General features: G+C 42.5%; 1 protein-coding gene across 3 annotated transcripts in view; it reads left to right on the top strand.

Moving 5' to 3' along the window:
* The window catches only part of MSRB3 (methionine sulfoxide reductase B3), an 82,380-nt gene extending 67,955 nt beyond the window's left edge, over positions 1-14,425 (top strand). For 2 of the 3 annotated variants that reach the window (XM_057425437.1, XM_057425435.1), the window contains exons 6-7: positions 8,441-8,538; positions 13,574-14,425. In XM_057425437.1, the coding sequence (XP_057281420.1) occupies positions 8,441-8,538; positions 13,574-13,738 (263 nt within the window). In that variant the 3' untranslated portion in view covers positions 13,739-14,425. Of the gene's footprint in view, positions 1-8,440; positions 8,539-11,082; positions 11,300-13,573 lie in introns of those variants that run through there. The other variant, XM_057425436.1, reaches the window with a different exon arrangement.
* Positions 14,426-14,763: the final 338 nt, after the last annotated feature.

Genomic DNA, 14,763 nt, shown 5'->3' with positions numbered 1-14,763 from the left:
ACTTAAAGGAAAAGGAGTGTGTGGGAGTGTGTATTCACATATATATTGGTTTTGTCAGGCCTTTCTGTGAAGAAAAGTCTTTATTTTCTACTCAGCATTATTACCTACCTCCTTTTGTTTGCATAAGAGGTTGTTAAGAAGATTTAAACTTCCCCCGAAAGCAACACTTAAGTCCAAACAATCTGACCCCCAAAATCATTCTTTTTTTCTTCTTTTAGGATTTTGTGCAGTGCCTATGGCTGTTGCATCCTTTCCTGCACGGTGTTCACCCGTATGTTGTAGAGATAAAGTCTTAGGCAGAGGAAACTGTAAAGTTACCCTGGGTACCAGATCCAGGGTGGCAGTACGTCAGAAGTCTTTGCATGATGCTGCTATGAATAGCTTCTGCACTTCCCAAGTGAAGGAAGGCTTCATGGCAAGGTTCCTTGCAGGACTTGATGTGCCTGTAGCTCATGATGAGATGATCCTGCACTGGGATGAAAATCCTGCTCTGGAAATATGTTTATTTTAAGGACTAGCACGGTGGCTAAACTGTAACATTAGACAGAGAGGAGGGTTTTGCTCTCCAGCGCTCCATGGTGACATCAGAAGGAGCCATACCCCACTGTCCAGCAGAATCTTGTTCTGTGACTGAATGGCCCTTACAGCAGAACTGGTGGTTTGTGGGTCTGTCTTCACCCTGCTGTTCAGCATTCTATTCTGTCAGCCTTTAGCAGGCATTGCCATCTGCTAACTGCCCCGGTCTTGGCCCAAATCCTGACAAAAGCTTTCCTTGATGGCCAAGAAAATTATGTCACTTTTTAGTTATTTGTGACCACGTTCCGTCACCAAGACATCTCCTTCAGTATCTAAAGTAAACAGAAGAAAGAGAGCCTTTGTCTTTTTTTTGTTTTAATCAGTGTAATAACTCTTTCCCTTGTATCAGAACTTTACAACTGTAATGAGACCCTGTTTGTCCAGCTGTAATGAGGAGGCGGCTTGTCTGCCAGAGCACTCAGTGCTGGAGGCACTCTAGAAGGCTCAGTAGAAGGAATATAACTGCAAAAGGAGGAAGACAATACAGGATGTCCACCTCTGTAGTTTCAGTTTAGTGTGAAACTGAGTTCTGGCTGTTCTTTACAAACTTTATTTCCCAGACATGCAGAACAATACTACAGGAAAATATCTCCAAAAACAAGTTGTGGATGTTCGTTACTGAAACACCCCATGACAAATTTTGCAAATATGCACTTCATCTGTGACTGCTGCTCCTTTCAGTGCCAGATGCTGGTTATGACAAGGTTGTGTTTGCTGTTGTTTGGGTTTTTATGTTAGTTTGTTTTTTTTACTTTCTCTGTGAACACACTGCATTAGGATTCCGATTTTTTGAATCACTTCCATCGTAAGGCCTGCCAGACCTACTGCTATTCTGATTTACTCATCCTCTATGAAAGCTTCAGTTATTTTAGTGAATTGCACAGATAACTCAGAGCTGTATCATTTGCAAGATATTTTAGAATATATACATTTTATTACCAATACTGCTTTTGGAAGGAAAAGAAACCCCACATTTATTCTAAGTTGAATGCTTTGGACTGAGGTTACTGGGTCAACAGTAAATTTGAAAAAAACTGTTTGAGACATTTCTTGATGGCATTTTAAAATTATAGCTTAAGGTTATGCTGCTTCATACGGTTCTGTTTGGTTCCTTTGATGCTGAAGAGCTACAGCTGACTTATGTGTAAGATATACTTTTAAAAGCATTAGCCATGATGTCTGTAACAAGAGACACTGTTCAGATGAGGGGAGAAACCCATCTTTTGGGAGGAAGTGAGTTAGATTCAGTAGTTCTGTTGAACCTGAACCAAGAAAGAAACCATTAGTAACTCAATCTTTGTAAGAAGACTTGAGGAAGATCCCACCTCCTACCTACCTGTTGATTTTAGCATCAGCTCAGACAATGGAGATTTCAGAAGTGTTATAGAGGAAGGCTCTTAACAGCCAGCTTGTATTTAGTAGTATTTTAGAACGGAGTTAAAGGACTAAGAAAGCAGCTAGGGCAATAGTGGTATTGTAATAGAGTTATTAATTGCTAAAGAGAGCAGGCCCCGTGCTTTCATTGCTCAAGAGCCATCAGGGGCACTCATGTTCTGAAAAATTCAGGTATCAAATGAAGTTGTAGAGTAGAAGTTTCAGATCTCCCTTAACAAGAATTTTAAACAAAGAAGTCTGGATTGCATATGGTGTTTCATAGTAGTTGTTTTGATGTTTAGAGTGCTGTAGTGGAAACAAACAAATACCACCTTTATTTATGGCTTTCACTTCTTTATTTCCCAAGTGAGAAACCTAAAGAAAAAAAAACGATGACAATTCTCATAAAAGCTTCTGTTAGAAGCTGAAGTTTTTTTGGTAAAACTCCCTTTCCACATTGTTCTGTCAGAACTGCCTGCTGCAGTAACCCAGCCTTGCTATTAGAGACAGGTAGCATGTTAGAGATAAGCCCTCTCTTTAGTTTTCTTTTCCTTTCCAAAATTATGCTCTATGTTGTCTTTGTCTCCTATCACAACCTACCTACCACTCCAACGCTCTGCGTGTTCTGCTGAAAAACCATACCATGTTATCCTTCTTACATATGGACAGTGCTGGAAAGGACTTACTGTTTTCCTTGCAGTGGAATACATATCTAATGTGAAGTTGTTTGCTGGTGAACAAGAATGTTTCTATGCGTGATTCTGTTTCTAGCTATATTTGGGTAAATTAGATGAACCTCCACTGAAAATAGTGTTACCTAATAGTAAAATATTTGTAGGCAAGAATATTTATTGTGCATTCATCGTCATGGGGATATTATGAAAAATAAACCAGGGTGTTATCCAGAAAAAGCCCTATATCTGCACAGGCGTTCTATATAATAGCAATATGTCACTTTGTAGTTCTACATTGAACTTGTATGTGAGAAGTTACAGCTGTGTCTTTCAGATTCTGTTTCAATAAACCTGTGAGAAAGAAAAAAGTGAAAGCCTTTCAGTTTTACAGCAGTTTCAAAGCAGAAGTTTTATTACCTTTTTTTAATCCTATACGCTTTATGTTTTCACACAGACGTAGCTTCTCAGTGAAGATAAATGATGAGATCCTACCTTAAAAAGCCTTTAGGTTTTCATTTATCCACATTAGGTTAAAAGGGAATCAGAATTCTAAAAATACAGCACATCAGAGAAGCAAGGTATTTTTTAGGTCAAGGTCCTCTTTTCCATCTGGTGCCATTTGGTAGTTCTAACATCTTCCATCTCCCCCCTACTTCCCCATATGTAAATAACTCACTGAAGTAAATGCTTGAAATAATTATAGCAAAGAATGATAAAATGCAGGTTGAACTTAATCTCTTTGAGATCTAAAATAGGAAAACCTTAACTGCAGACAACACAGTTATTGAAAAACTGTGGAGGTCTCCAGTCGGCAGGTGTATGAAATAGGAGTAATGTCAGAGCATTACATGCTTTGGGATTGCACTTGTGGTGTTCAAAAACAATGTCAAAAGGAATATTAGTTTAGGAGTGGGGAAAAAATAGCCTAGCAGGGCTGATTTTCGAAAGCAGCCTGACATTTTGCTTCTGCAAATAATTATAGACTCATATTTTAATGGTTAGAGGTCTAAGTGCTTGCATCCATTTATTAGGAAGTTGGAGACCTAGCTACAACAAAATATGTGCAAAACTGCAAAACTGGAATGAGGTTTAAGATGCTTCTAAAATGGATCAGTCAGTCCAATCCAGGAAGCTGGATTGCTTTCCAGACATTTATGGCAACAAAATGTCTTTTTTTGTTGTTTTTCATTGTCCTAAAAAGAGTCCTGCAGCAGCTCACAAGTTCAGGTGCTTTAGAACTCCCTGGGTTAACGTGAAAGAAACAATCTGCTGCTGCCGGGGTGTCATATCTCTGCTAGGGATGGCCAAAGGGGGCTGGACTGCAGGCACACCATTTGCTGTTGCTGCCATACTCAGTCATTACAACTACTTTGGCGTCTCAGTTTGAGAAGGACACAAACTGTTCAGTGTGTCAGGTGTCTGCCTGCGTTATTGTGATACTCACCTTTTGCAAGCTGCCTGTGCAGATGCTCACCTTAGGTGGCTCATCAGGCACACAGACTCACTTGGGTCCCTAGAATAGGAGGCCTGAAAGTGAGAAAGAAGATGCCTCTCTTGAATGATATGGAACCCTGCACCCAGGACTGCAAAAGCAGCATCCAGCATAGGTTACCAAAGCCAACATTTCTCTTCCTCCCTGTTCTTCACTGTTGCTGCCCAGGGCAGTACCGGGCCATCTCTACTTTGAAGAAAGCAAGAAGAGGCATGAACTGCTGTTTCTTCTTTGCCACAATAAGGACCAATATGGAAACCAGAAGGTTAGGTTTTGATGAGAGGAGTGTGGGGTGAATTGTAGAAATGCTGCGCAGCTTTTACAAATTTGGGGGATATCCCAGAATGTGAAAGACTGGGACACGACTCAGTGTGTGTGACACCCAGCAACATAAGATCCTTCCTATTACTCATGCAGGATGGAGTGGAAAAGAGCTGTCAGTAATGTTCAGTTTACACATGCTTTTCACTTAAGTACTTGACAGAAGAAAGCTTCATTGCTTTAGTGTGTTATAGATTCAAGAAAAGATACTTGCTATGTATCTGAAAAACTAGTCATCTCTGTGGCTGGCTTATTAATGTACCAGAAACTGGCCCTTAGGACATAACATCCTGCCTCCCATTTAAAGGGTCATTAGAGTGAGCTCAAACACAACAGACTTATTTTAAAGCCCTTTTATATTGTCAGTGTGATGCAAAGTGATTGTGAAAATAAGGAGCCCATCTTGCATGTCTGTAACATGCTAAAAATTGCTGACTGTTACTGTGTCATACTTCTCCTCAAATGAAACTTTACATTCAAGGCTATATGTATTCACAAATCTTAGATGCTGTTCACACACACGCAAAGTGCAAATGTCATTTGAAGTTATTCACTCAGCTGGGAGACTCCCCCCAACCCCGTCTTGTCTCCTGTAATTACCCTTTGCCCCTTTCCTCCAGCAGCTATTTCTTCCTCACTGTTGTGTCTTACAATCCTTCAAAAGACAAGTGTGTTTGCTGCTCCTGCCCATCAGATGTGGTGAGCTAGACCTGACAGAAAGCCACCCCTGGAGAGGGTTGAGCCTGGGCACCAGGGTTTGCGAAGGGTCTCCTCCAGTGCTCAGTCTCTGCAGTGCTAAGGGTTAGTTTCTCTCTCTCAGCTCAACAGAAGCAGAAGAGAACCAAAGGGTCTTCTTTCCCCCCTCATTCCTTTAGAAGCGTGCCCTTTCTAAGTAGCCAGGTAGCCTTCAAAGGCAGGCTGAAGCTTTAATGCTCAGCTGACACCAGTCTAAAATGTAGAGCGAGTTGGCCATTTTGCAGCCTTACGGCAGGAAGGAGGCAGGCACTGCAGAGAGCAGGAGTGGAGGAGCAGCAGCCGGTGAGACAGCAGGAGACGTAGCCTGGGGCTTGCAAAGTGGAGGCCACTGCTGGGTCTTTCAGCACTTACACAGAAATTTCCTCTGAGTAGTCCATGGGGGTCTGGTTGGCTTTCTACGTCATCGGGAGTTGCCTGATGTGCAGGCAGCACCGCTTCTACTGCTCCTTCCTGCCAGCTTTTGAAGTAGAGAAAATGGCCAGAGAAGGCTTAGCAAAATATCAAATGGGTTTTCCACTTAAGCTCAGGAGAGAGGAAATGAGACAGCAGAGGGGAATTGATTTTCCTGGTGAGTTTGGCTCATCAACTCAATGAGCAGTTCACTTGTCTTCCTCTCAAGGTCAGCAGAGTGACAGCATGCCTCACTGTGCCCTTCGAGACCTTTTCAGTTGCAGGGTTTGCTCAGTTTTCGGTCAACCTTCATGGAGTTACTGGCTCGTCACAGTAATGCTCATGACTGGCCTGCTGTGTCACTCACAAAGAGATGGCTTAACTGAGAGTTGAAAGTCCACAACTGTGGAGGTACACTCTGTTTCCTAGTCCCTGTCTTGGGGACCATATGTGGCAGTCATGGAGCCTTTGGAACAAGTGTCACATGGAGCATGAACTGACAGCCTAAACTGAAGTCACTCCAGTTGGGTACAAAGGCAACTTTAATAGGAGCTGTTTATATAGGTTTCAGATGACTTCATTTTTTAAAAGGGCATGGAATGCATCCAAAGCACATAATTTTTCTGTGGTGAATGGGAAGACCAAAAGGAAAAGTCTGGAGAAAAGGGGATGGATGGTCTTTCTTTAATGTCAAAGCTGACATAAACACGTCTCCTCCAAACCCTTCTCAGAAGATAATTTTCTCTAGCAAGACACAGATTGCTTCAGTCTCTGTGGAGCAGCCTTTGAAGCTTCCCAATTATTGCTGTTATGGAGGAGGCAGGGTCGCTCTTGGAGAATTTCTTCATCATTGAAGTGTTCCTCCTCTGAAGGCTTTCACATGATCAGATAGCTGCTTCTTTGGAACTTCTCTGCCATCACACTGGGCAAACTGATACGACTGCTTTGCAAAATTATTAAATTAAAAGAAAGTAAAAAGGCTTCATGAAAAATATACTGGTCATCTGTAGGAAAGGCCTTGGTTTTTGTTAGATGGGAGGCTCAGCTAAGAAGATGACGAGAGGTGTTAGAAAGGAGCCACCAATTAGGAGACATCAATTTTTCTGTCAACAGGATAAGCCCCTTTACAAAACTTATCATGTGTTTATTCCTTTTCTGTTTGTGAAGGTATTTGTTTGGCAGGGTTATTTTGCATGAGAGGAAGAATTTAGAAATTGTTTTTCTGCGGCTGTCATTGCTGTACTGTTGAGTTCCTGTCTTGTGGGATATTTTTGCTGTTCAGAGTTCTTGCTCCTCATCTGTCTGCTGTCTGTAACTCTTCCATTTGCAATACATTTTGGAGAAAAAGAAAGATTCTACTTACTTCTGCAGTATGTTCCTTAATGGGAACACTTGTGGTGGTAATAGGCACCTTGGGAGCATAGGACTTGGGGCTTGTAATGCCTTTAGGTTGCAGGCTTAAGAATGCTACTATATGGGTGTTCTCAACAGGAAGAGAAATATTCTGACCATTTCTTTCTTAAAACCTTATGCCTGTTATACTTGCATCCTTGTACATGTTTTTTCCATATTTAATGGTGTAAGATACAACTGAAGACACAAGGACATTTTTCCAGTTTACACACTTTCTTTACCCACAGCTTTCCCAGCTGCTACTGTGTTTCTTAATAGCTTATTGCAAGTCATGTTGTGAAATTATCAGTAGCAAATGCTTAACAGATATTAGAAGAAGAAAAAAGGAAGTTCTGTATACATGGCACATACACAGAGAGCAAGAGCTGCCTGTGAGTGTTATATTTGGCAAGAGACTGAATGAGAAGGACAGATAGCTGCTGGGATTTCAGGTGGGCAGTGGTAGATGTTGACATAACCTTAAAGCCTATCAGGTTCTTATGTGGGAACCCAGTTTCAGGAAATGGAGCATATGCTGACAGGTTTTTGACGGGTGGCCGAAAAGTTACAGCTGTGTAGTGGATATCTGCTGGGACACTGAATAGAGCTGTGTTGTTTTTTACGCCTGTTGTGGAGAGGGGAGACTTGGCACGGAATAGCCAAAGAGTAGAAGGTCATTATCTAGATGAGAAGTGGCCATTATTAGTAGATCAGGTATACACCTCATTATCATCTGGTGTCAGGTCATGCTGCTCAGTGCTCATCTAGCAGCTGTGCTGAACGTACATGTTAATGAGTGCAATCATTTCATCCTGGATGCAGACCACATGCAAAGCATCTACTAGTGTCTACTGTAGGCACAGTTATGACTCCTCCTGTCAATGGCTGATCTGAAACATTCATTACAGTTGTGAAATTAGACACAGTAGTACTGATCTCACTCTAATGTGTGGTCAGTGTCTAAGCACATCCTTCTAGCTGGGATCATGTCTTCATGAAGGCAAAGGTTAAGGCAGGTTTGGGGGCTCTAAATTGCAATTTGCCAACTCTTTTTTGAAGTACCTTTACACTTCAAAAGCAAAAGCACTCATGTTCATAAAGCCTTGCTGTTTGTCTTCAGGGTGGAATTTGTGGGTTTTTAAATTGATGGTGAGCCTAAATCTGACTTACCTGAGCCTCAGCTAAACTGTTACTGCCGCTTGTGGTAGAGTGAATTAATCTGTTGAGATGGAAGATGGGCAGCAAGTTTGCAGGCAGCTTAGTGCTTGCCTGTAAACAACTTTGTATTAGTTGGGGAGCAGGATTTTCCAAAAGTAATTTAGGATGCAGAATCCCCATTTCTGGTTTTCTTTTTCAGGCTCTAGAGTGAGATAAACTTCTTTCAACGTGTGATTCTGTCTTGCATTTTACAATGTCATCTGCCACGGAGGCACCCTCTTTTATGTAGCTCTTTCTTCTTTTCCAGGTTGGCCTTCCTTCTATGATGTGATCAGTCCTGATGCAATTACTTTCAACGATGATTTCTCCTATGGGATGCATCGGATTGAAATATCCTGCAGTCAGGTTAGTTTACAGCACACAGAAACCATTCCAATGGCAAAGGCTGCAAAAATCATTACGGCGTGCTGTATTTTTTCCCAAGATTTGCAAACCTCTCAGTTCCATTAAATATTAATCATTGTGAGAGAGCACAATGGGTCGTAGGCATAACAGCTGGGTGGAATGAGCTGAAGGCAAAAAAGGGCTCTTTGGAATGCACATTGTTGTCTCATGTGAGATTTAACGGAGCAGATGTAAATGGTAAGACTCAGTGCTGAGTCTACAGAAATTGTTTTCCTGAAGAGGGTGCCTTCAAAGGAGCTCCTGAGCCTGAGCCTGAGTCTGGTTGACTGACTCCCACACGTGAGCAGTTGTGAGGGAAGTTGAAAGCAGTGGAGCGATTGTCTGTGTGCTGATTCCATCACTGTGCATTACTGTGCAGCTGTGCTAACTCATTCCCAACACTCATTTCCAGCATAGTCCTAATGGCTGCCTCAGACAATCCCATCTACCGTAATAATGAAGTCAAGTCATTCAAAACGTGCCCAAATTTTTCGTTATCTGTCTTGTTCTACTTTCTCTCATCCTTTGTGCTGCTCTCCTCTCTGTGAAGGGAATGGCATAATCATTACCTAGCAAAGCAAGAAGCTGCTGCATTGGTGTTCGGCAGATGTACCCAGCAGCTTGCAGTCCTTTAGCTCCATACATACTTTTAAACTCCTCCTGAGAGAAGCAGCAGCTTCATTTGGACAGTGATAATTTGCTCTTCTCTTTCCAGACAGTATTGATGGAAGGATAACTGTTATCCCTGATAGTACATATTCTTCCTAGTCAATCAGTCCTCATGTATAATTGCTCAGGGAAAGTTAAGAAGCTCCTCAGAAAGAGGCAAGATTGTCTTTATGGAGAATTCATTAACTTCAGTCTGGGTGGAGAGTTTGGCCTAACATGTTAATGGCCAAATCAGCATGTCTGCAAGTATGTCATGTGTACTACATAATTCTGTAGGTTTTACATTGATGATATGCTTTAGAAGATCCACTTAACACTTTTGGGAGCACCCGTTTCCCTAAATTCCCTAGTGAGGTAGCTGTGGGACTGGAGACTGGGAACCTTGTGCTTCACCACTGATTACTGGCATAACCAAATATACAACCCGCTCTCTTCAGCTCTGCTTAGTAGGCCTGGGTAGTGGTAAGATCAGTGTACTGAGAGCCTGCTGAGCCTGTATCTGCTAGCACCGCTCAAAAGATGGCCAGAGCCCCTGGTTTCAACCTGAGAGAAGCTGAAGGCAGCCTGTAGTGAAGCCAAGGAATCTGGGAACGTCATTTACCTGTTGCCAAACCAAATAGCGTTAGCAGACCTGAGACCTGCAGTATTAGCAAGCAGTCACACACAGACACCATAAAATTAAAGCAAAATCAAAAGCTGAATTTTAAAGCAGTAAGAGAAAACTATGACCAAGGCTGCTATACAATCCGATGGCAACTTCCTAGCAGCTACTTCCACTTCCTGGGGCAATATCCCCACAGATGATTCGGTCACACAGGAAAATAGCTTGAGGAGTGGTGAGGATCAATGCAGCCGCCACTCAGCACAGTTAATACCACTGCATTGTGTATCTATTATAACAAAACTGTTTCCTCCCTCCTTGAAGTCCTAGGAATAAGAATTACACATGCAGCTGCAAAAAAAGTGCAGTTTTACTGCAGCCTGGAAAGCAGTGGGATTGATATGACAGGCCTTGGTAGAGCTAGAGGGAAATACCCTCTCCCACACCCAAAACCTTATTAATCTTTTGCAGATGAAAAAGTAGTTGATTGCTCTTTAAAAGTCCTTCCACCTGTCTGAGAGAATAAAACCCCTCTCTTTTAATGTTCCCCGTTATAGAAAGCAAACACTGGGGGAAAGTTGCTGTAATATTCATCAAAGGCATCCATGGGATTATCCTAGAATTAACTTTCACAGGTTTTTTTTGGAAACACATTACCCTGGGTGTATTTAAAAGGTCAGTGATCAGTAATAGGTAGAAGTTAATTACAAATGCATTTGAGGAACACTACAAAACTAGTTGCATCTCTTTTTTGCCCCCTTTACTGCATGAGAGTCCCTTCCCCTGAGGTCTCCCTAGCTATTAAGTGTACCTGTACAAATCGGTAACATTCTGTAGTCACAGAGATACCGTTTGCATATTGATAGCTCAAACTCGGCTACAGCAGCTGACTGCAAGCTGCCTCCCAGCAGCATATTAGAACCAGGAGGTTTGGGAGATCCAAGCATACTGACAGTTAGCAGTGAGCCCCCCTTTCCTGCTCCCAAACACATACTTCAAGTGCTTTAATCTATCTGTTTCACCATCCCAGTGCATTCTGCCCAGTATATTTATGTGCAAGACCACAACAGATGATTGGTTTTGGAGGTTTTGCAGACATGTATACATCCTAGAAAAGTGGTTGGCACCTGTTATTTGGGGGGGGGACAGTAAAATCAATTCATCCTTTGTACTCTCAGCTGACGGCCAGCTTTCCTATACTGTGACACAAAGTATTGAATTGCATTTCTTTTCAGAGTGGATAAGTTATAGAGTCCTCTACAGAGAGAATCGCCACATAAATTCTTGGTGAGGGGTAATCTCAAAAGGTAACAAATTTTGCAGTAATCCAGTCCTGGGGTGATTCTGCCAAACCAAGAAGGTGTAATGAGACTACCTTGGACTGTCACACAGCTTCTCAGGTTTTGTGAGGAAGCCCTTCTTCATAAATGGTCTTTGTAGTCTTTATGTGAGTATGTTACTCCTGCAGACTGCTTCTCTCTGCAGTGTCTCTTGCTGTTTCTGTCCAGTGGAGAGTGGGAGTGACTTATCTTTGGTTAAACAGTCTGGAATGGATCTGTTTAACACTTCTAGCCAGGAGGTTTTGAAGCATTCTTATTTGAGATGAGATGATTTAATTAGGATGCTGAGCATTTAGAAAAATACTCTCTCTGGGACACTTCGGGTCTTTTAGATTTTTCTTTTCCCCAAGGTATGGAAAAGCTTTATAATCAGGTGAAATAGCTCATTTTGAGAGACCTCACTCTGAGAAATGGCTCAGGTTTTCTGCCCAAACTGCCTATAAAGGCCTTCAATCTAAAGGGAAATGAAATAAGTAGGGAGGAAGGGGTGGCAAAACAGCAATATTTTAGGAACAAGACTTGGAGCTTTCTCTTCTGTAGCTCCCATGCAGCTTCCCTTTGGCTTTTTCATATTTGCTATGTTTTGTCTTCCTTCCTTATAAAAACATGCAGCTGCTGCATGACCCAGAGTCATCCATGCCTTTCCCCATTGCCTCTGGGAGCTCATCCTGCTGATACCATGGGCTGGAAGTGCCTGTGTTTGTTCTCGGGGTCCTTGCTGGACTGCTGTGGCTGTTTCAGCAGCACCTTTCCAGGAGCAGGGAGCCTGCCCTGGGATGTGTCTGTGCAGGTGGGACAACGTGTGGGAACACTGAGACTTCACAGACTTACCTGCCCTGCTCCTGGAGTCATGAGGGTTGCTGTTTCAGCTGTCCCTCCTAGCTGGCATGACAGCCAAACCCCCCCCGCCTTTCCATCTGTTGAGAGAGTTTAACCCAAGCCAAGACTTTACCTCCTTCTACAGACACCCTTCCTACTGCTTTGGTGAATTACAGGCCATAACAGCAGGAGAACATTAGCAACACATTAACTGCAGGGTAGAGATTTGCCATTATTAACTCATTCAGTTTGGAATATTGCCTCTACATATTTGGGATACTGTGAATTGACTAAATGTTAAGAATAATTTTGAGTCTTTAATTTCTGATGTCTGACTGTGAGCCCACAAGCAGCTCTGTGATCGCAGTTACATCATTCCAGCTCTCACTGAGATCAGCTATTGACTTGAAAGGCCAAGGCTCTTTGGTAAAGCAGCATGACTTTCCTGTTCAAGATAAATATTTCTTCAGTGCAAGGTTTTATTTTTTCATTTCTCATGGCAGGCTGTAAAAATGAACCAGTGGAATTTAAGTGACATTACAAGAAGTTCTTATTATCCAGATGACTTGTCAGCCATAATGTGCAGTGATAGTAATCCTAATTTTTGAATAAGGATCAACTGGATCAGCTTCTTCAGAATATTGTACTCTTCTGTAAACCAGGGGACTGTTACCTTTTTTACAGACAGGAGCAGTAGTGTTCACCCTGAATACTGCTAGTTATCTGAGGCTGATTGACACAGAACAAAAGTGTCCACAGACCATCTGGAGTTTCACATTCCTTACAACAGCAAATTCAGCATCATTCCTGTTTATAATCACTCCCACCTAAAAATTTTTCATTCAGAAAGTACAGGCCTTTTCAGTCACCCGTCCCTATCTCCTATGTTCTACAGAAAGTAGTATGAGATGAGTAGTGGATGAAGTCCATCCCCTTTAGGGATGAGGAGCAGATGTGGGTTTTACCAGAAGAGCCTTGATACTCAGAAGAGTGCCAGGCTGTGGAAAGAAAAAAAACCCAAAACATTAGTATAAGGGCATACTCCAATAGTATCTTAACTGCTTTATGTTGTTGTCAGGATCACCAAGGGGTTTAGTGCTTTCTTGCTAAGAGGGATAGCAGATGGCTGCAGGCTGAGGAGAGCCCAGAGCTCAGGCTGCCCCTTTCTTACACAGCAGTAAGTGAAATGTGGGTGATGCTGCCCTAACCACTCACAGTGGTTTTAACTCTGAGTTAAAACTCACAGCTTTTAACTGAGCTACTGCCAGGAGATCATTACAGAGACAGGCAGCTTCTCAGAAACAGCAGCCCAACCAAACATGCGCAGTGGCACTATGGGAAACACCCAGGAAATTTGGGCTTGAAGTCTTAGGCGCCTGTGGTATCTCAGAAGATCATCCTCCTGGATCACTCTTGTAAATAAACGTAGGCTGTAAATCCCACTTGAAAGGGCAATGTAGGCACCGATGTTCTTCCTTGGAAGCTGTTGCTAGTCGTTGCTTAACACCAGGGTGATGCCATCAAGCTGCACAGAGACACAGTGATACTCTATTGTATTTTGTTTCAGTGTGGTGCTCACCTGGGGCATATTTTTGATGATGGACCTCGCCCAACTGGCAAACGGTACTGCACAAACTCTGCTTCGTTATCTTTCAAGCCAGCAGACAAGAACAACGCCGGAGAAGGCAGCGGTAACAGCAGTCCTGCCCAAACAGGCAAAGCTGAGCTGTAGGATGGAGCAAGGCCTGCGGAAAACTGCGCAGATCCCACACAGCTTACAAGGAATGTTTTCTAAGTTGCCTGCTCTCTTATATCCTGAGAATGTTTAAATGAATGAAAGCATTTTGCACCATCCTTCTTCTTCCTCTCCTTTTCAGAACTGAGGCCTTGCCTGCTGATGCATTTACTATGTAATTGGATTGGAAAATGTGTTGGCTGACTCCACAGGTTTTCTTTTCCTTTCTTTTCTTTGAGATTGCTTTGGGGAATCCTTAAATTAAGAGGCTTTGGCATCATTAGTTATTAGTTTCTTTTTAGTGCTGTGTTACTCTAGGTTTGAACACTGTTCCTTTTTCTGTGGGAGATGGGACTTGTGTTTCTCTCCAGTCTATGGGAAACTTCTGGGCATAAGAAAATCCTCAATTCCTAGCACATCTCTGCTTTGTTCTGACTTGCGAGGCATGCAGCCTTTGGTTATATATATTCAGCCATCTCCCAGCATCAGCTGCACCCTGCAGAAACTTGTAGTTACGGCTGTTCCTTCCCAACTGAGAGAGATGGATGAGATGTAAAGCCCATCCTTTGGCTTATTCACTGCCAAAACTTCAAGGGTGTGGTTGAAAGGATGTAAACATTGTCTGAGCATCTATTTTCCCCCTTTATTTGGTATTTAAATAAAGGTTTTAACTAGTAAGGCTCACTTCTGTGGGTAACTAATGAGGCTTTGTCTTTTTGTGAGGCCTGTTCAGCAACTGTAACTCAGACCTGAATTAAAGCTGAAATCTGCAGGGGGTAATTATATGGACAAGTTCAGAGATAGACTTGAGAAGTGAAGTAAATGAGGGATGACACTCAGCTCTTTATCTTGTCGGTTGCTACAAGGATTCAGAAACACAACAGTTTCTGCTAAAATGGAGTTTAGAAATGAATGTGGCAGAAAGAGGGAGACCCTCCTGAAGTATCCAGTTCTAAAGATCAGCTGGTCCGGATGTGTACTGCCTACAAGGCCACAGCCTTTAATTTGTGTAGTTGTGGTGC

This window comes from Pezoporus wallicus, unplaced genomic scaffold (assembly GCF_028554395.1).
Source record: "Pezoporus wallicus isolate ANWC-B61680 ecotype Strahan unplaced genomic scaffold, APGP_CSIRO_Pwel_v1 contig_4722, whole genome shotgun sequence".
In the NCBI taxonomy this organism is placed as follows: Eukaryota; Metazoa; Chordata; class Aves; order Psittaciformes; family Psittacidae; genus Pezoporus; species Pezoporus wallicus.
The sequence above is the reverse complement of the archived record's forward strand: the minus strand, read 5'-3'. Positions and strand labels throughout refer to the sequence as shown.